Raw genomic sequence first — 23,796 nt, 5'->3', positions numbered from 1 at the left:
ACACACACACACACACATATATAGTAATAAGGTAAGTCTGGAAAATTATTTGATGCTTTTCCAAAAACTAATATAAATAAGAAAACACTTTGAACTGTAGTTCTCAAACTTTAGAATGCATCAGAATTACCTGAAAGGTACCTTAAAACACGGCCTGCCAGTACCCACCTGCAGTTTCTGTTCTAAAAGGTCTGGCGTGGTGTCTGAGAAGATGCATGTTTAACAAATTCTTATGTCATGCTGACCCTGACAGTCCAGGGACCCACATTATCCAAACTGACCCCTGCTTTGGATAACGTACATCAAGCTTATCCAACCCTTGGCCTGCAGGATGCATGCCGCCCAGGATGGCTTTGAATGTGGCCCACAAAAATTTGTAAATTTTCTTAAAACATTATGAGATTTTTTTACAAATTTTTAAAGCTAATTGGCTGTTAAGAGTTACTGTATTCTATGTGTGGCCTACAATTCTTCTTCCAACGGCCCCGGGAAGTCAAAATATTGGACACCCCTCGTCTACACCATTGCTTCTTGACAGCACAGGAAAAATTAAGAGTTTAGTGTATTTATAGATTATACTAACAGTTACATAACGTCAATATAGGCACCTAATGTAATTTATACAATGAAGCCTTAATTATTCACATTATGCAAATAACGTTCCTAATATCTGACTTTGCCCTGCCCCTAGGAAACTGTTCCCTAGGGGACAGGAACTGACCTAGGAGCCTGCTGTGAGTCACACTCTCCCACACAGGATGAATTCTGCCCAGGAGGGTCTATTCTACATCTGTTTCCCAAGGCAGACAGAGGAAGTGGCTTAATTTGGGTAACAAGAACACAGTTTGAAAGTGAACAAGATTTGAGTGAACAATGAGAGAACTTCAATACCTGTATTTCTGATGATGTAATCCAAAATAACTAATCTTTCAAACTGTGACTGAAATTGTTTTCTAATATTCTCAGGCAAAGGGTCAGCTTCAAATTTCCTAAGCCAATATTCAGCCTCCTTGTAACCTTCAACAAATAACTGAAAGGAACCAATCTATAATTTTAAGAACTATAGTTAGAAAAGAAAGTACAAGAACAAAGGATTAATATTTATATTTCTCAGCAGTACTGTCAAAAATATGTAAATACAATACAAAAGAAGATTTAACACTAATTTAGATAAGCCACGTTTATCAAGAAAACTATTTTTATACACTAATTTTAAATAATCACATGAAGAGTATATAGCAAATAAAAAATGCTTAACCCTAGACTTTCAAGGAGCATAGCAGCTATTTTGGGAAAATTTTAAAAAAGAATAAACATGTGCCTTCAAGGTGACACTCTGAAAAAGAAATGTCATTTTCTAAAAATATTTATTAAAATGAATTTAATTATGGAGGTCAAATTTTAAACCTATCCTGCTTATTTAATAACGGTGCAATTTTGTTCTTACTGAAGAAACTTTTCTGGATTCTTTTTATGACATAAAATACAGTAAATAATTTTTTTTTAATTTTTTCACTTTTTTAACTGTTAAGCTTTTTCTTCGAACTCTAAATAAACAGTTTTATTTTAAAAACATGATTAAGCCAGGCGTCGTGGCTCACACCTGTAATCCCAGCACTTTGGGAGGCTGAGGCAGGTGGATCACTTGAAGTCAGGAGTTCGAGACCAGCCTGGCCAAGATGGTGAAACCCCATCTACTAAAAATACAAAAAAAGGCCGGGCGCGGTGGCTCAAGCCTGTAATCCCAGCACTTTGGGAGGCCGAGGCGGGTGGATCACGAGGTCAAGAGATCGAGACCATCCTGGTCAACATGGTGAAACCCCGTCTCTACTAAAAATACAAAAAATCAGCTGGGCATGGTGGCGCGTGCCTGTAATCCCAGCTACTCAGGAGGCTGAGGCAGGAGAATTGCCTGAACCCAGGAGGCGGAGGTTGCGGTGAGCGGAGACCGCGCCATTGCACTCCAGCCTGGGTAACAAGAGCGAAACTCCGTCTCAAAAAAAAATAAAAATAAAAAAAATAAAAATACAAAAAAACTTAGCCATGCGTGGTGGTGCACACCTGTAGTCCCAGCTACTCAGAGGGCTGAGGCAGGAGAATCACTTGAACCCAGGAGTCGAAGGTTGCAGTGAGCCAAGATCACGCCATTGCACTCCAGCCTGGGCGACAGAGTGAGATTCTTTCTCAAAAAAAAAAAAAAAAAAAAAAAAAAAAAAGGACAGGTTCCTTAACCACACAGTAAATACCCTGTCTTAAACTTTAAAGAACAAATCTACTAATCATAATATTGGTAGTGGTTTTTTAAAAAGTCCTTTCCTTGAAGATATGACCTTTTAAAAAGGTGTTTCAGTTACTAAGATTGCTAGTTAACAGTAAACAATTTGTTGGAGAAGGAAATACAAATTTAAGTAGCATGTGATACACAGGTAATAGGTAACCTCAGTTTGCTTCAAATATACAAACAAATCACCACACAGAAAATCTGCTTTTTATTCTAACACTTTATGTTTTTGTCGTTGGTATGAAATTTTAACGATTTCCTAAAGGTGTTCTTTAAAATACTTATAACTAAGTACTAGTAGTCACAAATATGGAAATAACATCCTCCTTTATTCACACTTATTTCGGCATGTCCAAGGAGGAGCAGACCTTCTAAAAACTTTCAAACTTTCTGCCCACTTAGAGTAAAATTTATCTTAAAAGTTAGGTTAACGACTGATTCCTACTCAAATTCTTTTTATCTAGATAAATGTACAGAAGCAAGAAAACCATAAGACCAATATATTTCCAAAAAATAAATCTGAAAACTTTTTCTAGAATGCCTTTCCCATTAACCCTCTCTACCCTTATTTAGCTGGCTGCTTATCATGCCTCAGATTTAAAGGTGATAAGAAAAAACTAAATCTAATGTGTAGTAAGTAAATATAGATGCTACCATTTACTTAACCTTTATACCAACTACTTGACATGAATTTCTTAGTTTTATCCTCACAAGAACCTAAGAGGCAGTTTTTGTCATTCTCATTTTATAGAAACTGGAGCTTAGAGAGTAAGGAACTTGTCCAGGCACAGTGGCTAACACCTGTAATCCCAGCACTTTGGGAGGCCAAGGTGAGAAGACTGATTCAGCACAGGAATTGAAGACCAGCAACATGGTGAGACTCTCTCTCTACAAAAAAATTATAAAACTAGCCAGGTGTGGGGGTGTGCACCTGTGGTCCCGCTACTCAGGAGGCTGAGGTAGGAAGGTTATTTGAGCCCAGGAGGTCGAGGCTGCAGTAAGCCCTTTTCACACCACAGTCCTCCAGCCTGGGCAACAGAGCAAGATCCACTGAAATACTAACGAAAATTCCAAGGGGATTTTTTTTTAACTTTGTCAAAATAATTCTAGACTTTAGGCAGAAAAAGTAAAACACATTAAAAAAAAAAAAAAAATGAGAAAGAGAAAGGAACTTGCCCAAAGTCTCAGAGCAAACTAGCAGAGGCTGGAATTAAGTCTGATTCCAGACCTGCGCTTTTGTCCATTACTTTATAAGCCTTTCACGCAACCTCTTCCTGGAAATGCTTCCCATCCCTCTAAACTGGGTTAGGCATCCCTCTTCTATCATCTTAGAGCTCCCTGAACTTACCATCATCTAAACAGCTTTATCATATTACACTGAAATTACCTATTTACTCTAAGCTCCTGGAAGATGACAAATCTGTGCTATTACTATATCCACAGCTAACAGCACAATGCCTAGCTCCTAGAGATCAGGATGTATGAGCCCAGTGGCTCTCTAAATAAAGCTTATCAGAGAAACTTACCTTAGGAGGGAGTCCTATCCTATGAAACTTCCTACCCACTTTTGGCACTTTTTCTAAAGCATACTTTTTGCCTCTTGATTTTGCACGGTCAATTGCATTGTAGTGAAATGTCTCACTGACAAGCCAAACCACCTAGAAACATATAGTTTAGAAAAATGGTTAGAATTTACATTATAGTATTTCTATTCATATACACCATGAAACTCACTCTAATGAAAATTAGCAAAGTTGAACCCTATAAGAAAGGCTCCAGAGAATCTAAAACAGAAAAGGCAGGGAATTTTGCAAACCTTTGTTAAATGAATGGCACATTATTTCTTCCTGAGAGTGGTTTAAAAGCCTTTTAGAGGCCTACAATTTGCCAGTGGTCAAAGTAACAACGTTGAAATGCAGACTTAGAAATAAACGTTTTAAGGACGAAGGCGTCAAGTTAAAATTTAGAAAGGATGCCAGGTTACCTGGGTGCAGGGGCTCACGCCTGTAATCTCAGCACTTTGGGAGGCCATGGCAGGTAGATTGCTTGAGCTCAGGAGTGAAACCAGCCTAGGCAACATGAAGAAATTCCACCTCTACTAAAAAATACAAAAACTAGCTGGGTGAGGTGGTACACACCTGTATTACCAGCTACTCAGGAGGCTGAGGTGAGAAGATCACCTGAGCCCAGCTGGACAAGGCTGCAGTGAGCCATGATTCATGATTGTATCACTGCACTCCAGCCTGGGCACAAGACCCTGTCTCAAAAAAAAAAAAAAAAGAAAGAAAGAAAGAAAAGAAAGGATGTGGATGCCAGGCACATGATGGCATGTGCCTGTTGTCCCAGCTACTCAGGAGACTGAGACAGAAGGACTGCTTGGGCACAGGAATTCAAGGCCAGTCTGGGCAACACAGCAAGACCCTGTCTCTTAAAAAAAAAATAAAATAAAAAGGAAAAGAAAAAAATTTTTTATAAAGGCTGAAAGGACAATAATAGTAATCTTTAAGCACATTGGTTACCTCTACCTTCAGTAGGATCTCCGGATCCCTGATGTTTTCCTGCCTTCTGAAAGCTAGTTCTTTATCCTCTTTCTGTTAGCATCATCAGATCTCACAGGAACAAGACACATTCCCTTAAATACTTTGTGGGTCTACACTAGAATCAATTTACTAGTCACTCATGACGCTTGGACTACTATCAAAAAAAGGGGCTCCATTTTAGGTTCTACCATTAGGAATCATTACTGAAATATTCAGATACAGGCAGGTTGTAAGCTAAAAGTCCATGGTTAAAAATAAAGCCTTGTTTACCTTTGTTTTAGGTACGATACCCAGATGAAGCTTTTTGTCCACAAGATAGGCACCTGCTTCAGAAAGGTACCCCTGATTAGGAATCAGGCAGCCTCGGCCAAAGCAGCAAGGGCAGCAGACCTTATGGACATATTTGGTCCATTTTGGATTGAGTTGACCATAAGGCTCTTCTGATTTGGGTTTAAACACACCAATAATTTTCTATAGCAAAAGAGTAATCATCTTTATTAGACTTTTTATATATATTGATAACCATCCAAAAAATGCATTCTAATACATAGTTTTCTACTGCTTCCCACCACAGATGTAGGCATAAATCCTCAAACTATTCAGAGGATTTATAATCTCAAATATTAAGAGATTTAGTTCCAATTACATTTTCATATTTATTCTCAAACAATCTAAAATCAAGACCAGTAGTTTTCAAACTGTGCTCTGACAGACCCCGGGAAGGTGAGGGCAAGGCTCCAAGACCGCATGCCACTTAACCAGATTAATTCTAATTTCACCTGTTTTATATTGCTGGACTTCCAAGTTAAGAAAGGGTTTCACTGATTTTTAAATGTTTGAAAACCACTGTCCTAGGTCAAACAGTGGTATTATTCAATATCTATTAAATGTCCACATTATATGTTTGCTGTTTACTTTCCCCACATTAATGCACATTCCAAAAATGCAGGAACTTTGTTTGTTAGGGCTGCATTTCCAGTACTCAGAACAGTACCTGATGCACAGCAGACATCCAAGTATTTGTTAAATTAACTAATTCAATGACAAAAACCACCTCTAAAATAACAAAGGTAATGATAAGATATAGTGAATATCCATGCTGTCAGATTCTCCGGCCCTAATTTTTTTCCAGTTATTTTTCAGAAACCAATTTAAAGTAAACTCTTGGCCAGGTGAGGTGACTCACGCCTGTAATCCCAGCACTTTGGTAGGTGAGCAGATCACCGGAGGTCAGGAGTTCAAGACCAGCCTGGCCAACATGGGGCAATCCCATCTCTACTAAAAATACAAAAATTAGCTGGGGGTGGTAGGCATGCATTTGTAATCCCAGCCACTCAGGAGGTGAGACAGGAGAATCACTTGAACCTGGGAGGTGGAGGTTGCAGTGAGCTGAGATTGCACCACTGCACTCCAGTCTGGGGCGACAGAGTGAGAATCCATCTTAACAAATAAATACATTAACTAAATAAAGTTTCTCCTATTAAAAAATATTTTTTGCTCATGAATGTCTAAAAGTCTTTATACTCTAATTGTTTGATATAATATATTCATATTAAATTTAGAAGCTGAATTATCCTTAGACAAGAACAAATCTTATAATTTCAAGTATATAATTCCTTTACAACACAATAAATACAATGCAATAAGGTCTGAGTCACTAGTAAAAAAGTCAACAGGATCAAATTAAGAAATAAAGCTTAGAATAAAGATTGAGAGACTGGCAATACCTACAAATATATTTTAATCTCAAAAAAGGGACTATGCTTTAAAATCATTTTAAAATTATAACTTCAATCTTTGCCCAAAAAATGGGTGAAAGTATAAACGTTCTTCCCCCCGAGAAAAGAACTGATCCTTATGCATCATTCAGAAAGCTGTTAGAAAAAATAACATATTTTTGAAAAATTCTAGATTAAGTGGAACAAAGCGCCACATCAATTTCTCTTTTCTGGTCTAGAATCATCCTGTGGTTCATTTCACTTTCACATTCCAATACTTTCAAACTTCAGATGGCTGCGCCTTCTTCCCCTGGTAAAATGCCAGAAAAGGTATTCATATACCTTTGAAAAAAAATCAAGTACGTTGGAAATGACATTAAACAAGTTTTGAAGGTTTAAACTTCCACTGTGTTTGACTAAGAAGGCTATAGACTTCTATAAGATAAGGACTTGTGAATATACACACGCAATAAGGCTACAGCTGAATGTATATATTCAATAAATGCTTGAAACCAAATATAAAATAACAGGATAGCAAACTATGACTTGAAATGATTAGCTCTGTTTCCAAATACTAGAGTGCTTTACTAAAAGCAAAAAACTTTTTATTAAAAGCCAAGCACAGTGGCTCACATCTGTAATCTCAACACTGCAGGAGGATCACTTGAGCCCAGGAGTTCAAGACCAGCCAGGGCAATATAGGGAGACCCCTGTCTCTACAAATAATTTGAAACATTAGCCCAGTATGGTGGCATGCACCTGTGATCCCACCTAGTTGGGAGGCTGAGATAGAAGGATTACCTGAGCCAAGAAGGTCAAGGCTACAGTGAACTATGATTGCACCACTGTACTCCAGCCTGGGTGAGAGAGAGAGAGACAGAGACAGAGAGACAGAGAGAGAATGAGAGAAAGAGAGAGAGAGAGAGAGAGAGACCCTGTCTAAAAAAAAAAAAAAAAAACAAAGAAAAACTATAAAAACTTTTAGTTTGTAAAAGAGGTGACAATCAGACTTAATAGGAAAATATCTTTAGAAACTCACAATGATTTCATACTTAAACTCGTATTTACCGAAGTTTCTATTACATATAGTAGGTCTGTGAAATTCTCACCCTCTTGGGATCCTTCACAAAGTAACTTCCACTTGAACCTTGAGAGATTCTTTCTGGAAAAATTCCAACTTCTATTGCTTGCTCTGCTCTCAATATAATCTCAGCAAATTCTGGGTCATCCAAGTATGCATTCATTTCTGAAGTACCAGTAGTTACTGCATTAAGAAGAAAGACCAGTTATGAGAATGCTCATGATATGGACCTGCAATATGGATTAGGTTGCTGGCATTAGGATATAAGGCACATAAAATGTAATCAAGGTTTGTATAGACTGTTCTAATCCTCCTTCCACCCCACTGCCTAACAACCCCCATTTCTCTTAAATTCCCAAATAATAACATGGGGCGGGGGCTGGGCACAGTGGCTCACGCCTGTAATCCCAGCACTTTGGGAGGCTGAGGCAGGTGGAACACCTGAGGTCAGGAGTTCAAGACCAGCCTGGCCAACATAGCAAAACACCATCTCTAGTAAAGATACAAAAAATTAGCCAGGCTTGGTGGTGCACGCTTGTAATTCCAGCTACTAGAAAGACTGAGGCAGGAGAATCACTTGAACCTGGGAGGTGGAGGTTGCAGTGGGCAGAGATGGCACCACTGCACTCTAGCCTGGGCAACGAGAGTGAGACACCATCTAAAAATAATAATAATAACATGGAGAAAAATTTCACTGTTTTTTGAAATAATACTAATACTTCTCATTTCTTTGAACTTCTCTCCTGCAATAATTCTATCCTCCATCCTACTTCAGCCTCTAATTCCCCAGTTATACCTCGGATCTTGTCAATACCAATAACTGCAACCTCACCACACTTTCAATTTCAAGTACCTCCTACCTTCCCAGTTCAGTCCCTCTAGCGCTCCAAGTCCAAATGTTCTTCTGCCCTACTAGAACCTACTAAGGACTGCTCCATCATGTCACTGGACTTCATCCCCTTCATTGTTCTTGCTTTTGTCTTCCTTGGCCAGCTTAAATTATGGCGGGTCATCACAGAATCACTCTTTCTTCCTCCCTTCATCATGGTCACCTGCAAAACTCCCTATCCTGGTTAAACCCAACTGTCTGCCGATTCCAAGGCCTGCACCGGGACAGTGGAATTAAAGAAATGCACACAAGCTAATTCCTCTCCTTAAATTCCCAACACCTCCTCTCCCATCCTCTCTCTCAGGAGAGGATCTAGCTTCTTATTTCATTAAGAAACAAGAAGGCTAGCCGTAGTGGCTCATGCCTGTAATCCTAGCACTTTGGCAGGCCAAGGCGGGCAGATCATGAGGTCAAGGTATCGAGACCATCCTGGCCAACATGGTAAAGTCCTGTCTCTACTAAAAATACAAAAATTAGCTTGGTGTGGTGGCGGGCACCTTGTAGTCAAAGCTACTAGGGAGGCTGAACAGGAGAATCACCTGAACCCCGGAGGCGGAGGCTGCAGTGAGCAGAGATCGCACCACTGCACTCCAGCCTAGTGACAGAATGAAACTGTCTCAAAAAAAAAAGAAAGAAGCAATCACAAAAAACTATGACCAGCACCCAGCACTGCATTTATCTACCCACCACTTAACCTTGGAATGGCCCAGTTTCAGTTCATGGTCCTCTTCTCTCCATTACCAACACTGATGACTCCCAAATTTGTAACTCAAGCCTGGACTTCTGCCCTAAACTTGACTACTGTATTCAACATCTCTACTTGGATGCTTAATAGATATCTCAAGCTTTACCACCCCAAATTCCACTCCTCACCTTTACTATACCTCCCAAAGGCTTCATCCCTATGTTTCCCTATTGCAGTTGCTGGCACCTCCAAATATTCCAGTTACTTAGGCCAAAAACCTTATAATCATCCATGATCTCACACTCTTACCCTCTACATCCAATCAGCAAGTCATATTGACGCTACCTTAAATAAATACCCAGAATCCAACCACCTCTTGCCATCTTCATTCCTTCCACATGATTCAGGTTACTATCAGCTCTCACCTTGATTATTCTAAGGGCCTCCTAAGTGGTCTCCCTCTCTTACCCATGGCCTCTCTATACCTAACAGAGAAGCTAGTAATCCTTTTTCTTTGTAACTTTTAAGTTCAGGGGTACAAGTTCAGGTTACATAGGTAAACTTGTGTCTTGGGGGTTTGTTGTACAGATTATTTCATCACCCAGGTATTAAACTGATAAGAACAGGTACTACACTTGATCTTGGCCAAAAGACCGAGAAGCCAATCACCCAGGTATTAAGCCTAGCACCCATTAGTTATTGATCCTGACCCTCTCCCTCCTCCAACCCTCCACCTTCTGAAAGGCGTTGTACGTTGTTCCCCTCTATGTGTCCATGTGTTCTCATCATTTAGCTCCCACTTATTAGTGAGAACATGTGGTATTTGGTTTTCTGTTCCTTTGTTAGTTTGCTAAGGGAAATGGCCTCCTGCTCCATTCATGTCCTTGCAAAGAACATGATCTCGTTCTTTCTTATGGCTCTTAAAACATTTCATGTCACTCTTTTGGACCAAGCAGCCCAATTATTTCCCATCTCACAATTAGTCCAAGTCATTATGACCCCCAAGACCCTTACCCAATCTCTAACTTCCACTTTGTTTTTCCGTTTAGCACTTATCACCTGATCTGTGTATTTATTTTGGATGCTCCAGAAACTCAGGAAACACCAAGACAAGGATTTCACTGATGTATCCCCAGAACTTGCACAGTTCCTGGAACATAAAAGCACTTAATAAACACTTGCTGGATGAATTAATAACTAATCATTTAAGATGGCAGCCAAATCAAAGGCTATTCACATTTTAATTTAGAAGTCATTTCAATGGTATACGTGTTATTGAGAATATTCAAGATCAATGATCCACTTTCTTTAATTTAAAATTTGTTTTAATTCAGACAGAAATAAAAGCATTATTTACTACTTTTTAAAATTTTGTGCCAAGATATTGGGCATGGTGGCTCATGCCTATAACCCCAGTACTTTGGAAGGCCTAGGTGGGAGGATCATAAGAGCCGAGGAGTTCAAGACCAGCCTAAGCAACATAGCAAGAACCTGTCTCTAGTCTAAAAAAAGTTCCATTTATAATTTAAAAATTAAATCACTATTTAAAGTTTGTGATAAGGAAAATACTATAAAAAAGGCTAGTGGGCATATTTAACCCATTCAGAAGAATAAAAAAATCCAAGTATTTTAGTCATGTCTATAGTTGATAAATATTTCAAATCATTTTATCTTTCCCTTGAAAATACTTAAGAATGAAGGGAGGAACTCTGTCTTTCTTGTTTACTTGGAAGAGGGATTGGTATTTACTGGGCACTCACATTTATTTGAGAAAATGAATGTGCCAGTAATCATTATCGTTAGTGGTTGCAAAGGACATGCATAGGCAAACTTGTGTTTTGGGGGTTTGTTGTACAGATTATTTCATCACCCAGGTATTAAACTGATAAGAAGAGATACTATACTTGATCATAGCCAAAAGACCGAGAAGTAATCACCCAGGTATTAATCCTAGTACACATTAGTTATTTTTCCTTGGTAAAGCAAAATAAATTAAAAGAAAAAAAGTTATTTTTCCTTATCCTCTCCATCCTCCTACCCTCCACCTTCTGAAAGGCCCTAGGTATTTCCTCTAGGTCAGGGTTTCATAGGTTCTTAACAAAAATGAACTTGAAGTTATTTATTTAAACCTTGCTCAGGTCTCCTGCAGTTTTACTCTCTGTCTTAGACTTGCCATTTGGAGCGAAACAAATCTACTTATTCCTTTATTCCCAGTAATAAGCCCTCCAAAAAGTTGAAGGTCAATTCATGTTCCTTTAAATCTTCTCTGTTCTCCACCTCCTATCATACGGGAGTTTTTTCAGGATTTCAGCATCCTAGTTGCCCTCCCGTTTCATGCCTCAGCATTTCAATGTGCCTCCTTAAAACAGGACTGCTGAAACCACATAAACCACTGCAGAGAATAGGGATACCTCCTGGTCTCGACACTATCTCAAAATAAGAAGCCCTGTAATAAAGCATTAGTTATTTAGGAGTCCTGTCATACTACTAATTCATATAGAAGGAGCTAAACTCTTAGACCACTCTTGGTCTCTTCAATCTGTACTTGAGTTCTTTTGGACACGACGTGCAGACCTTGACATTATTGCTATTAAATATTGCCAAATTGGTTTATGGGTTACGTTTTATGAGTTCATCATAGACTCTGCCTTTTTTGCTCTCATGGAGCCCAGTCATCCTCAGAATACTTAATAATTCAGTTTCAACCAAAATCAGATCAATCAGAAACATTCCTGTGAAAAAAGCCAGGATCTTCTCATTTCCTTCTCTTTGTTTTTGCCCTGTTGAGCACCTCTTTTGGATAAATGAGATAATATCTTCCCCACAGGAAAATGGGCGTTCTCTTATTTGAAAATGGCCTAGATTTACCACCACAATCTAGAAAGGCACTTTAAAAATAGCTGGTCCTATTAATTTCTGCCCAAAAAAAAGGTCACCTAGCAACTATTCTAAATTCAAAGAAACTCGTTTTTAGTAGATAATTTTTCCTTAACTGATTCGTAACTGACAATTACATTCTATGATTTTTTTTTTTTTTAATGTGATACAGGGCCTCACTATCACCCAGGCTGGAGTGCAGTGGCATGATCACAGCTTACTACAGCCCCAATCTCCCAGTTCAAGGAATCCTCCCACCTCAGCTCCTGAGTAGCCAGGATCACAAGTGTGCATCACAATGCCCAGTTAATTTTTTAAAGTTTTTTGTAGAGACAGTGCTTCACTAGGTTGCCCAGGCTGATCTCAAACTCCTGGCCTCAGGTGATCCTCCCACTTCAGCCTCCCAAAGTGCTAGGATTGCAGGCAGAAGCCACAGCTCCTGGCCTTCATTCTAATTACTTAAATGTATGTTGGTAATGAGTTCACCCTGAAGCACCCTCCCCAAGGCATCAGGTGTTACACTGCTTCAAGCTCGATGGGCTGTGGATGATCTGGTCTGAAGGTCTGTTCTCATTTGGTTTGATTTTTTAGTAGCTGAGGGCATGATTAGCTACGTTTCTTTTTTTTTTTTCAATTAAAATTACTGTCACCCCTTTAAGGAATAAAGTATGGCATTTCGATTTTTCTCTGTGTTAGAAAATACTCAATTCATGTTCTGAGGAGAATCTCAATTTTACCTCTATGTACCCCTCTAAGAAGAGGTGGTGACCACCTAGTCAAGTCCGGGTCCTGTTCAAGCTCCGAGCTTTTTGCATATGTGCAGCTCGGCCTCTGAACTTTCACCCCTGCGGTTCTCATAAATCTGCCGCACTTCCTTCCCATCACTCATTCTTATTCACCCTCATGATGCTGAAACAAAATGATCTACGTTCCAAGAAGGAAGAGATCTTTTTTGTTGGATCTCTTCTGGAATACATTTTCTGATGTTTCCCAAGTTCCTAGAACAGGGCCTGGCACATAGTAAGCCTTCAATAAATTCCTTTGAAAAATTAACAAACTATCCCCTTGGCCACACTTTAAAGGACCAGGCTATTACTGGTCCTTTAAAATGCAGAAACTAAAAATGGGTTAAGAGAACTTGTTGTATAGCCTTTTTTATGTAGCACAATTGAAGTATGTATGAAGTATGCAAGTAACTCATCAAGTTTCTATTTCAAATAAATAAATTAAAATGAACTCTTTCGCTCTTAAGGATTAGAACTATAAACCTAAGCCTACCCATCTTTACCGAACCTTACCCACTAACCAGAATATTTTCTAGAAAAATGTAGATGTTCACTGGCAGGGTGCGGTGACTCATGCCTGTAATCCCAGCACTTTGGGAGACCGAGGCAGGAGGATCACTTGAGTCCAGGAGTTCAAGACCAGCCTGGGCAACATAGTGAGGCCCCATCTCTACAAAAAATAAAAATTAACTGGGTATAGTGGCATGTACCTGTAGTCCCAGCTACACAGGAAGCTGAGGTGGGAAGATCACTTGTGCCCAGGAGTTCGAGGCTGCAGTGAGCCGTGATTGCACCACTGCACTCGTCCTGGGTGTCAGAATAAGACCCTGTTTCAAAAAACAAACAAATAGAAAACTTTAGGTGTTCACAAATTTGGCAAACTGAACCCAGCCTCAGGGCTTTTGGAGCTATTCATCCTTGAGGTCTTGAATTGGATGCCGCTTCCTCTAAGTGTTCCCTGGCCCCCATATCTAGGGCATGGCTCCATGCCTCAATGCACAGCTTTCCCCATCCAAGCACATATACACAATCTGTTAGGAGTGTTTGACTCTTTCCTCCATAGGCTATAGCTGTGAGGGGACAGGGCAGGTGAACAGGCATCCATCTAGTACAGGTCCCTATTGTTTCCCCAAAGCCTTGATTTCCACTGGCAGCCAGTAGGCACTCAAAATATTTGATGAATGATGCATGTCTGCAATGCATTGAAAACGACGTCTGTATTTTATGCATTGGTTGAAAAATACTCTCCAACACACCGCTGTCTTTCAAAAGCTCACTTATGGAAAATGGTCAAAACACATGGAACGTCTCCTCTGCTAAAACCTTCCTCTAAATTAAACCAGATTATCAGTATCTTGAACCTACATGAGACAATACAGATAGCACCCATAGTTAAAACTATTTCTACTGAAATGGGCTTCAGAAAAGTTATAAGAACTATCTCTACGAAACTAATCACTTTTATCACAGATATTGTTCAGCATACAGCATTCACCAAGAGACTATGTGACAGGCTAGCCTTTGTCCATTCTGTTTTCGTTCAAGTAATCAGTTTATTTTAACTTTATAGACCCCGTGATTATGTTTTCTCTTAAGTTAGCTGCTCAGCAATCTTAAAAATCAAATTTTGGGGCCAGGTGTGGTGGCTCACGCCTGTAATCCCAGCACTTTGGGAGGCCGAGGTGGGCAGATCACCTGAGGTCAGGAGTTCAAAACCAACATGGTGAAACCCCATCTCTACTAAATATACAAAAATTAGCCAGGCATGGTGGTGGGCGCTAGTAATCCCAGCTACTTGGGAGGCTGGGACAGGAGAATCGCTTGAACCAGGGGGGCTGAGGTTGCAGTGAGCCAAGATCATACCACTGCACTCCAGCCTGGGCGGCAGAGCGAGACTCCATCAAAAAAAAAAAAAAAGGTCAAATTTGTGAGTTGCCTACATTAAGCATCTGAGGTGCATTTTGTATACTCATTCCAGGCTCCATCTTCTTCTCATCTTTCTTCCTTTAATATGATTTTCTTATTCTGTTCACATATTTATAAGCCACCATGAATCATTAAATGACTTACAAATTCACATTTTCTTTTACTTTGGCAGCTCTTTGTGAATTGTAACACTGTTTTCTGTTACACTAACAGAAGCTAAGTGCTCCTAGTTTGTATTAACTGGGACCTTGGAGAAGTCACTTCACTTCTTTGTGTTTCTTTTTTTCTTTTGAGACAGGGTCTTGCTTTGTAACCAAGGCTGGAGTACAGGGGTGCAATTACAGCTCACTGTAACCAGAAACTCATGGGCTCAGACAATCCCACCTCGGTCTCCTGAGTAGCTTGGACTACAGGTATGCATCAAAGAGGTCTCCCAAAGTCCTGGGATTACAGGTCTCAGCCATCATGCTCAGCCTCTCTCTGTACCTTCTTAAAATGAGAACAAGGTCAGCTGTGGTGGCTCACATCTATAATCCCAGCACTTTGGGAGGCCGAGGCGGGTGGATCACCTGAGCTCAAGAGTTCGAGACCAGCCTGGCCAATATGGTGAAACCTCGTTTCTACTAAAAATACAAAATTAGCTGGGCATGGTGGTGCGTGCCTGTAATCCCAGCTATTTGGGAGGCTGAGGCAGGAGAATTGCTTGAACCCAGAAAGTAAAGGTTGCAGTGAGCCAAGATCATGCCACTGCACTCCAGCCTGGGCAGCAACAAGAGTGAAACTCTGTCCCCCTGCCACCCTCTCCAACCACCAAAAAAAAAAAAAATACTATTCCTATCACAGGGTTGGTTATGAATATACATGAAGCATATAGAACTATGCCTAGCACATATTAACTGCTATGTTGGCATTAGCTATCATCATTACTACCCAATTCACTGATTAAAATAACTAGAACAAGGAATTCACTAATCCTTCCACTTTGACACTGATCCAACAACTAACACTATGGTTTATGCTGTTTGTAGACTTTGTTAAATGCCTTGTTAAAGGTAACAGACATATGACATTCTTCCACTGACTAAAGTACATAAACCTCATTTATGTACACAAAAGAGTTAAGCATCATAAATGATGTTCATATTAATTTAAAGGCAAAACTTCTTGGAAATAGAGAAGTAGTTTCATGGAAATCAGATGGTAAAGGACAAGTGAAGTTAATGGAGTCATTTAAAAAATAACTAAACTTAAAAATTGAGTTAAATTACTCAATCATGAACATTTTAGTCTTTAAAATTTTTTTAAACAGTTTTCACAGAAATTATTTTAAAGTTCCATTAAAGATAAAACCTCCAAAATAACCAAAGACACAATTATTTTCTAACACTTATGGACCTATGGCAAAAACAAAAAAAGGGCAGGCTTCCTCCTGATTTACCACTTCCTGGATATTTGACTTCAGGCAAACCATGTATCTCTGAAGTCCTATGAGCTACCAGTCATTACCAGTTTATTAATTTTGAATCCTCATAACAAGGATAAGGGCAAATAACAACTAACTTGCTGTGCTGATGTGGGAATAAAAAAAATTTTTGTTTTTGAGACAAAGTCTCACTCTGTCTCTCAGGCTGGAGCACAGTGGAGCGATCTCTGCTCACTACAACCTCTGCCTCTCCGGTTCAAGCGAATCTCCTGCCTCAGCTTCCTGAGTAGCTGGAACTACAGGTACCTGCCAACATGCCCCACGAATTTTTGTATTTTTAGTAGAGGGAGGGTTTTACCATGTTGGCCAGTCTGGTCTCAAACACCTGGCCTCAAATGATCCACCCACCTAGGCCTCCCAAAGTGCTCACAGGCATGAGCCACAGCACCCACACGAGAATAAAATATTTTTTAAAAACGGTCTTAGCAAATTGTAAGCTGTGATATAGGTATGATACTACTTTTAATAAAAGGTAGGAATTCTAAGAATCCATTTGTATTCTAACACTATATCCTCACGTTGACTTTTTGTGGTTGTGTTCTTTTCTACTTATTTTTTATAGAGATGGGGGTCTCGCTTTGCTGCCCAGGCGGCTCTCGGGCTCCTGGCCTCAAGTTATTCTCCTGCCTACACCTCCCAAAATGAAGGGATGGGATTACAGGCCTGCCATCTCGTTGGTCTCTCACTTTGACTTTTTTCTAGACTTAATACTATTTGTTTACAAAATACCTCACTTTCACAAAACAAGAGCATTCTGAAGCCTTTAGGCTCTTTAAGAATTTACTAGCTACACAAGGTAATGGGAAGGAAAAGGCAAGCTAGCGATTTTACAGACTAAATTCTAAGTAATATATGCCCAAATTGTCAATGTAACTAGGCGAATGAAGGCCTGTTTTTCACCTAGTTCCAGCTTCACGTTGTTGGTTAAACATCAATGCATCCATCAGCTAACATTATAATGGAACAGAAACGCACGTCAGAGACGCTGGTTAAAGCTTAAATAATCAGACAAATTGGCTCCCCTTGGACTTCTCTGATTTATTTACTCTAGAATATGTCTGAATGTAACTTCAACTAGAACGTGAATGACCGATTCTATCCAAAATTCTTTAAACTGTACAGGACACATTAGTGTACCACTAACAGTACATTTAACTTCTAACAACTCCAGAAAAACTAAGCAGTGTTAATGAAACTTCCATTTTCTGTGGCTTTTGTCATGTGTGAAGCGACAAACCAAACGGGGTGCACACCATCTCTTTGAATCCATCCTCACAACCAGCAGAGAGGTGTTACCATCGCCCTTTTACAAACATGTCTGTCTCACCTCTAGCAGGGAGTATTACAAGTCTCTGCCATGTCCGTGATCACGTTAGTCTAACTCCACTTATCACGCCAGAAAAACTCCTTATCTACAAATATCCAGGCCTGCACAGCATACCTAAACTTAACTAACTTTCAACATCGTTTCAATTGTCTTGTTTCACCCGAGGGTATCAGTCCGCTTAATAGTGAAGAGAGGTTTTTCGTTTGGTTTTCTTATGTATCAGAAGTAAATCGAGAAAGAGAAACTGTTAGCAGGAACAGACTTTCGACTGCTTTTGCCCCCTGTGGTTAACGTCACAATAACAACATTTAATAGGAAAAGGTTTTGAAACGTGCCCCAGTGGCAACTGGATATTCTTGCTGTTCATCTCTCTCCTGTCAACCACTCTGCAAGTTCATCACTCCGGGAACTTTCCCGAGAGTTCAAGGTTCTTAATTCCCAAGTCAAGTCCAAACTTGAGCAGGGACTGACGACATGTTACAGAGTTAAGCTCTCCCTAGTGTCTGATTCTAGAAGTTTAGGCTCACTTTGCAGGGAGCACTAAAGAATCGGTTTAAGGACAGTCACTGGCCTTAGGAAAGGGAGCTCCTGGAGAAGGAGCGAGCAAGCTAGGTGCCCGCGGTCTCCCCAGGAAGTGGGGAAAGCCCGTCCACCTCGGCCAGCGCGCGCAGAAGGCAAGACAGAGCCGAGTAGCCGGGACAGCCACCGGGGGCGCAGGGAGTGGGGCAGGGCCGGTTCGCACCTGAACCCGCGGGGTGGCTCCGGTCCAGGTCGGCGGGCGAACTCCGGGAGACCCCCATGTCCCCTGGCGGGAGCGGTGGCTCCTCATCACCGACCTCGCCCTCCTCCCAGACGGAGTCCAGCAGCCTCACGGCGCTGCCTGGGGCGCCTCTCCGCGGGTGGGCCCAGGCGATCCGCGGCAGCAGCGGCTCCCGCTCTCCGTCCTCCTCCGGGCTCCCATCGCCCGCGGACGCCAGCCGGCCAGGCTCGGAGGGATCCGCCATGGACTCCCTCTGCTCCCTCCGCGCCGAGTCCAGATCAGAGCAGCCAGGTGCCCGAGTCTGGGCTCTGCATGGCCGGGAACGGGAGCGACCGAGTAGGATGGACGCCACCTCACCAGCGCTCCAGCGCGCTTGACGCCCGCCCAGCGGTTGCCCCGCCCCGCTCCGCTCCGCGGCCGCCCGGCCCCACCTCGTGCCTCCGCCGGGCGCCACCCCTGCGCCTGCGTGGAAGGGCCCTGGCGGCGGCGGGGGCGTGTGGGAGTGAGCAGGGGGCGGGGCTTTTGATGGGCCAGGTGGGGCGGGGCCGCCACCTGCCTCCGGGAGCGCTAGGCGAAGCTGGGCGTAGCTCGCGATACTGTACTCAGTGGAGGGCGGGAAGCTTAGTAATTTCCAAAGAGGTGCCCTCCTGCAACCAAAAGTGGCCTCTCACTCCGCGACAGAATTCTCTCTTAGAGTTTACCATAATCTGTAACTATAGATTTAATTGTATGACATTTCTTTCCTCCACTAAACGTCCAGGAGGGCAGGGACCTTGTCTTTGTTAAGATATTTTTGATAGTAGCAGTTTGTGTGTTCTCTTTTTTTCCTGACTAATCTAGCTATAAGTTTAACAATTTTTAAATCTTTTCAAAACGTCGTGTTTTGTTTTCTGTTCTCTAGTTCATTAATTTTCTGTTTTCTAGTTCATTGCTTTATTTTGCTCTTTATTGCTCACTTGAGGTTTGATTTCCTCTTTTTCTAATTGCTTAGAGTTGAAGACGATTGATTCTGGATGTTTCTGCCTTTCCAATGCAAGTATTTAAGGCTATAAATTGCTCTCTAAGCACTGCTTTAGCTGCAGTATACATTTTTTTTTCTTTTAGAGACAGCGTCTTGCTGTGTTATCCAGGCTGGAGTGCTGTGACATAGTCATAGGTAGCTCACTACAGCCTCAACCTCCTGAGCTTAAGGGACTCTCCCACCTTTAAACTGTAGAAGACAGTAGCTCGAACTACAGGTGTGCACTACTACACCCTGCTAATTTTTAAATTTAAAAATTTTGTAGAGACAGGGTCTCACTGTTGCCCAGATTGGTCTTGAACTCCTGGTCTCAAACAGTCGTCCTGCTTTGGCATCCCAAAGCGCTGGGATTACAAGCATAAGCCACCTTGCCCGGCCTGCTAATTTTTGTATACTGCGCTTTCATTTTCCTTCAGCTGAAATAGTTTTTAATTTATGATTTCCTCTTTGACCCTGTAAAGGAAAATAAAAATCTCAGAACCACCCCAACTTATTATGTCAAAGGGAGAGTGAAGCCTGGAGGCTGAAGTCATCCAACACTACAATTCTTTTTACAAAGGGATACCTGTTACTTCCGTCATTGTATAAAAATTTTGTACATTAGCCAGGTCCTCCCCAAAATGCAAAAAAAAAAAAAAAAGCCTCATGCATCTCAGCCTGAGGATGACTATCTTCAACAAATTGATCATAAAGAAATTATTTATTGGCCCTTAAACCTTTCAAGATGTATATCCTTCCATAAAACAAGGACATATCAATTGTAACTAAGTCTGCAACCTAAATCATATAACTAAAGTCTGTTAAATTTCACACTGATGATTTCAATTACAAGCTTATCTTCCCAAATGCAGAACAAGGATAAGATAAATCATTCCTTCACCTGAGATATCTGCATAATTCTTTTACTCCATTTTCTTTGAATGTTCGCCTTATGTATAGCATAGAGTTACTGGGCACTACTTAAAATCTAACAAAAATGTAACTATTTGCTTCACCACCAACAACTCTCTTCCTTGATGCCTTCTCCCCTTTAAAGAAATGTGTAAATACTGAGCCTCCGGAAAACCTCTTTCGGAGAGCACAGGGGCCACAGTGTGCTTTTCCTGGGCGTGCTCTCAAACTCTGGCTCAACAAACTTCAGTTGACTGAGACTTTTACCTCAGTCTCTCATTTTGGTTGACAAGCCTCTTGTTGAAGTGTGTTGTTTAATTTCCAAATATTTAGGAGCTTTCTTAGCTATTTGTTTTTTTTTAGTAAGTAATTTTTTTTTTTTTTTGTAGAGTTGTGGTCTTACTGTGTTACCCAGCCTGGTCCCAAACTCCTGGGCTCAAGCAATGCTCCTACCTCGCCTTCAAAAGTGCTGGGGTTACAGGTGTGAGCCATTGCACCCCGACTAAGATTTCAGTCTTTGGAAATTGACTGAAACTCATTTCATAGCCTGTCTTCTTATCTGCCTTGGTAAATATTTCATGTGCACTTTAAGAAGAATATATTTCTGATTCAAATAGTAGAGACTGAAAAAATGCATACATACATATAATAAAAAGAATGCGTATTTTGCAATTGAATGGTTCTGTAACTGTCCATTGATTCTATTAATATAAATATCAATTCAGTTAAATATTGATAGTGTTGTTCAGATTAGTTATATCCTTATGAATTTTTTTGTTTAGTTCTGTTATTTACAAAAAGGAGTATTACAATCTATGACTGTGAATTTGTCTATTTTTTCTTTTAATTTGGCGAATTTTTTGCTTCATGTATTTTGAAATTGTGTTATTAGGTGCATACATAGGATTTTTAAATCTTCAGTTAGGCTTTTATGTCATAATGATGTCACCATTTTTTAAAATAGGACTATGAACTGTTCCTCCTTATCTCTATTAATATTCCTGGGTTGAGATATATTTTGTCTGATATTAATATAACTACCCTATCCTTCTTGGGCTATTTGCTGTATAAATCAGTTTCCACTCTTTTCAATTAACTTGTGTCTTTATACATCTTTTCTTTTTTTAAACACCAACTCGACCCAGATATGTCGTTATATTTGAGGTACATGTATCTCATCAACGTTGTGTGTGGAAAAACACACACAAAAAAGTGTATGTATCTCCTATAGATAGCTTATAGTTGGATCTTGATTTTCTAAAATCCAGTCTGATATTACCTGCCTTTTATTTTTATTTATTTCTTTATTATTTATTTCTTTATTTTGAGATGCCATTTCGCTCTTGTTCCCCAGGCTGGAGTGCAATGGTGTGATCTCGGCTCACTGCAACCTCCGCTTCCTGGGTTCAAGCGATTCTCCTGCCTCAGCCTCCCAAGTAGCTGGGATTATAGGCATCCACCACCATGCCCAGCTAATTTTTGCATTTTTCAGTAGAGACAGGGTTTCACCATACTGGCCAGGCTGATCTTGAACTCCTGACCTGGGATGATCCGCCGACCTCAGCTTCCCAAAGTGCTGTGATTACAGGCGTGAGCCACCGCACCTAGCCTGTACCTGCCTTTTAATTGGAGTTTTGGGTCAATTTACATTTAATGTAATAATGATGTGGTTGGATTGAGATCTGTTTTTTTTCAATTTGTGTTTCATTTGCTTTAACCCTTTTTGTTCCTCTATTCCTCCTTTCCTGCTTTCTTTTGGATTAATTCAGTAATTCTGATTATTTCATTTTCATTCCACTGTTGGCTTTCTGTTATACTTCTTTATATTAATTTTTAGTGCTTACATTAGGGTTTTCAATATACATCTTTAAATTATCTCAATGTACTAAGAGCCCACATTGTACTATTTGATGTAAGAGGTAAGAACTTAGCGAAACTATCATTCCACTTATGCCCCATCCTTTATGTTATTGCTGCCATGTATACTAGACCTACATATTTAAATACAGTGAATAATTTTTGCCTTAATTGCTTTTTTAGAGAAATTGAGAAAACAATTTAAATTCATTTATATTTACCCACATAGTTACAACTTCCAGTGTTCTTCCTTTTTGTAGATTGGAGTTTCTATCTAGTATCATTTCCATTCCCTCTAAAGAATTTTTCAAAAAATTCTATAAAGCAGATTTGCTGGTTGATATGGTTTGGTTGTGTCCCCACCCAAATCTCATCTTGAATTTCCATGTGTTGTGGGAGGTTGGCGGTGATTGAGTCATGGGGGCAGGTCTTTCCAGTGCTGTTCTCATGATGGTAAGTGAATCTCACAAGATCTGATGGTTTTAAAAATGGTAGCTTCCCTGCACAAACTCTCTTTGCCTGCTGTCATCCATGTAAGATGTGACTTGCTCCTCCTTGCCTTTCACCATAATTCTGAGGCCTCCCCAGCCATGTGAAACTGTAAGTCCAATAAACCGCTTTCTTTTGTTAATTGCCCAGTCTCAGGTGTGTCCTTATCTGTGGCATGAAAATGGACTAATACACTGGTAATAAATTTAAGTTTTAATTTATCAGAAATTGTCTTTATTTTACCATCATTTTCAAATACTATGTCATCTGGATACAGACTTCTGGGTTGGTATTGCTATCCTTACCCATCCAAGTTCAACTGTAAAAATGTCGTTCCATTGTCCCCTGGCCTTCATTGTTTCTGAATCATAACCCTTCACCTACACACTCAATTTATACTATGTGATTTTCTCTAGCTGCCTTTAAGATTTTCTCTGGTTCTTTGGTTCTTTGATTTTCTTTGATTTTCAATAGTTTAACCATGAAGTTTTTGGTATAATTTTCTTTACAAATATCTTGATTAGGTTTTGCTTTACTTCTTGAATCTGTAGATTTATGTTTTCCACAAAATTTGGAGAATTGCCATTCTTTCTTTTTCTTCTAGAAGCAGTTTATTACCTTAAAGCATTTAGCAAATCTAATATCTGACCTGCCTAATTTAGACCAAATGTCTTTATTTTACCAGTAATCTTTAGAACTCTTGATTTCCCAAAGCCTACTAAAGTCACATTGCTACAGGCAGTTAGCCAGCATGAGCGGGGCAGGAGAGAGCTCTTCTCCCACCCACCAGGAATGTCGGGTGATGGTTAATCAATTATCACATTGCCTCTCCAAAAGTCATACATTGGCCAAACTTGGTGGTTAACACCTATAATCCCAGCACATTGCGAGGCTAAGGCGGGCAGATCGCTTGAGGTCAGGAGTTTGAGACCAGCCAGCTCAACACGGTAAAACCTTCTCTCTACTAAAAATACCAAAAGAAAAAGAAAATTAGCTGGCATGGTGGCAGGTGCCTGTAATCCCAGCTACTCAGTAGGCTGAGGCAGGAGAATCACTTGAACCTGGAGACAGAGTTTGCCGTGAACAGAGATGGCACCACTGCACTCTAGCCTAGGCAACAGAGCAAGATTCCATCTCCAAAAAGAAAACCTCCTTTCTTTATAAATTACTCAGTCTCCAAATATCA

The 23,796-nt window shown here is 40.4% G+C and overlaps 1 protein-coding gene and 2 pseudogenes across 2 annotated transcripts in view; all 3 read right to left on the bottom strand.

Moving 5' to 3' along the window:
- PI4K2B (phosphatidylinositol 4-kinase type 2 beta) overlaps positions 1-18,788 on the bottom strand; it is a 36,961-nt gene extending 18,173 nt beyond the window's left edge. The window contains exons 1-5 of one of the 2 annotated variants that reach the window (XM_017518402.1): positions 18,335-18,788; positions 7,649-7,803; positions 5,092-5,292; positions 3,808-3,939; positions 892-1,045 (exon numbers count right to left, since the gene is read on the bottom strand). In XM_017518402.1, the coding sequence (XP_017373891.1) occupies positions 892-1,045; positions 3,808-3,939; positions 5,092-5,292; positions 7,649-7,803; positions 18,335-18,596 (904 nt within the window). In that variant the 5' untranslated portion in view covers positions 18,597-18,788. The remainder of the gene's footprint in view (positions 1-891; positions 1,046-3,807; positions 3,940-5,091; positions 5,293-7,648; positions 7,804-18,334) is intronic. The other variant, XM_017518403.2, reaches the window with a different exon arrangement.
- Positions 9,765-9,859, bottom strand: LOC119469492 (annotated as a pseudogene).
- On the bottom strand, positions 11,034-11,128 carry LOC119469493 (annotated as a pseudogene).
- Positions 18,789-23,796: the final 5,008 nt, after the last annotated feature.

Source organism: Cebus imitator, unplaced genomic scaffold, assembly GCF_001604975.1.
Source record: "Cebus imitator isolate Cc_AM_T3 unplaced genomic scaffold, Cebus_imitator-1.0 Scaffold679, whole genome shotgun sequence".
In the NCBI taxonomy this organism is placed as follows: Eukaryota; Metazoa; Chordata; class Mammalia; order Primates; family Cebidae; genus Cebus; species Cebus imitator.
The sequence above is the reverse complement of the archived record's forward strand: the minus strand, read 5'-3'. Positions and strand labels throughout refer to the sequence as shown.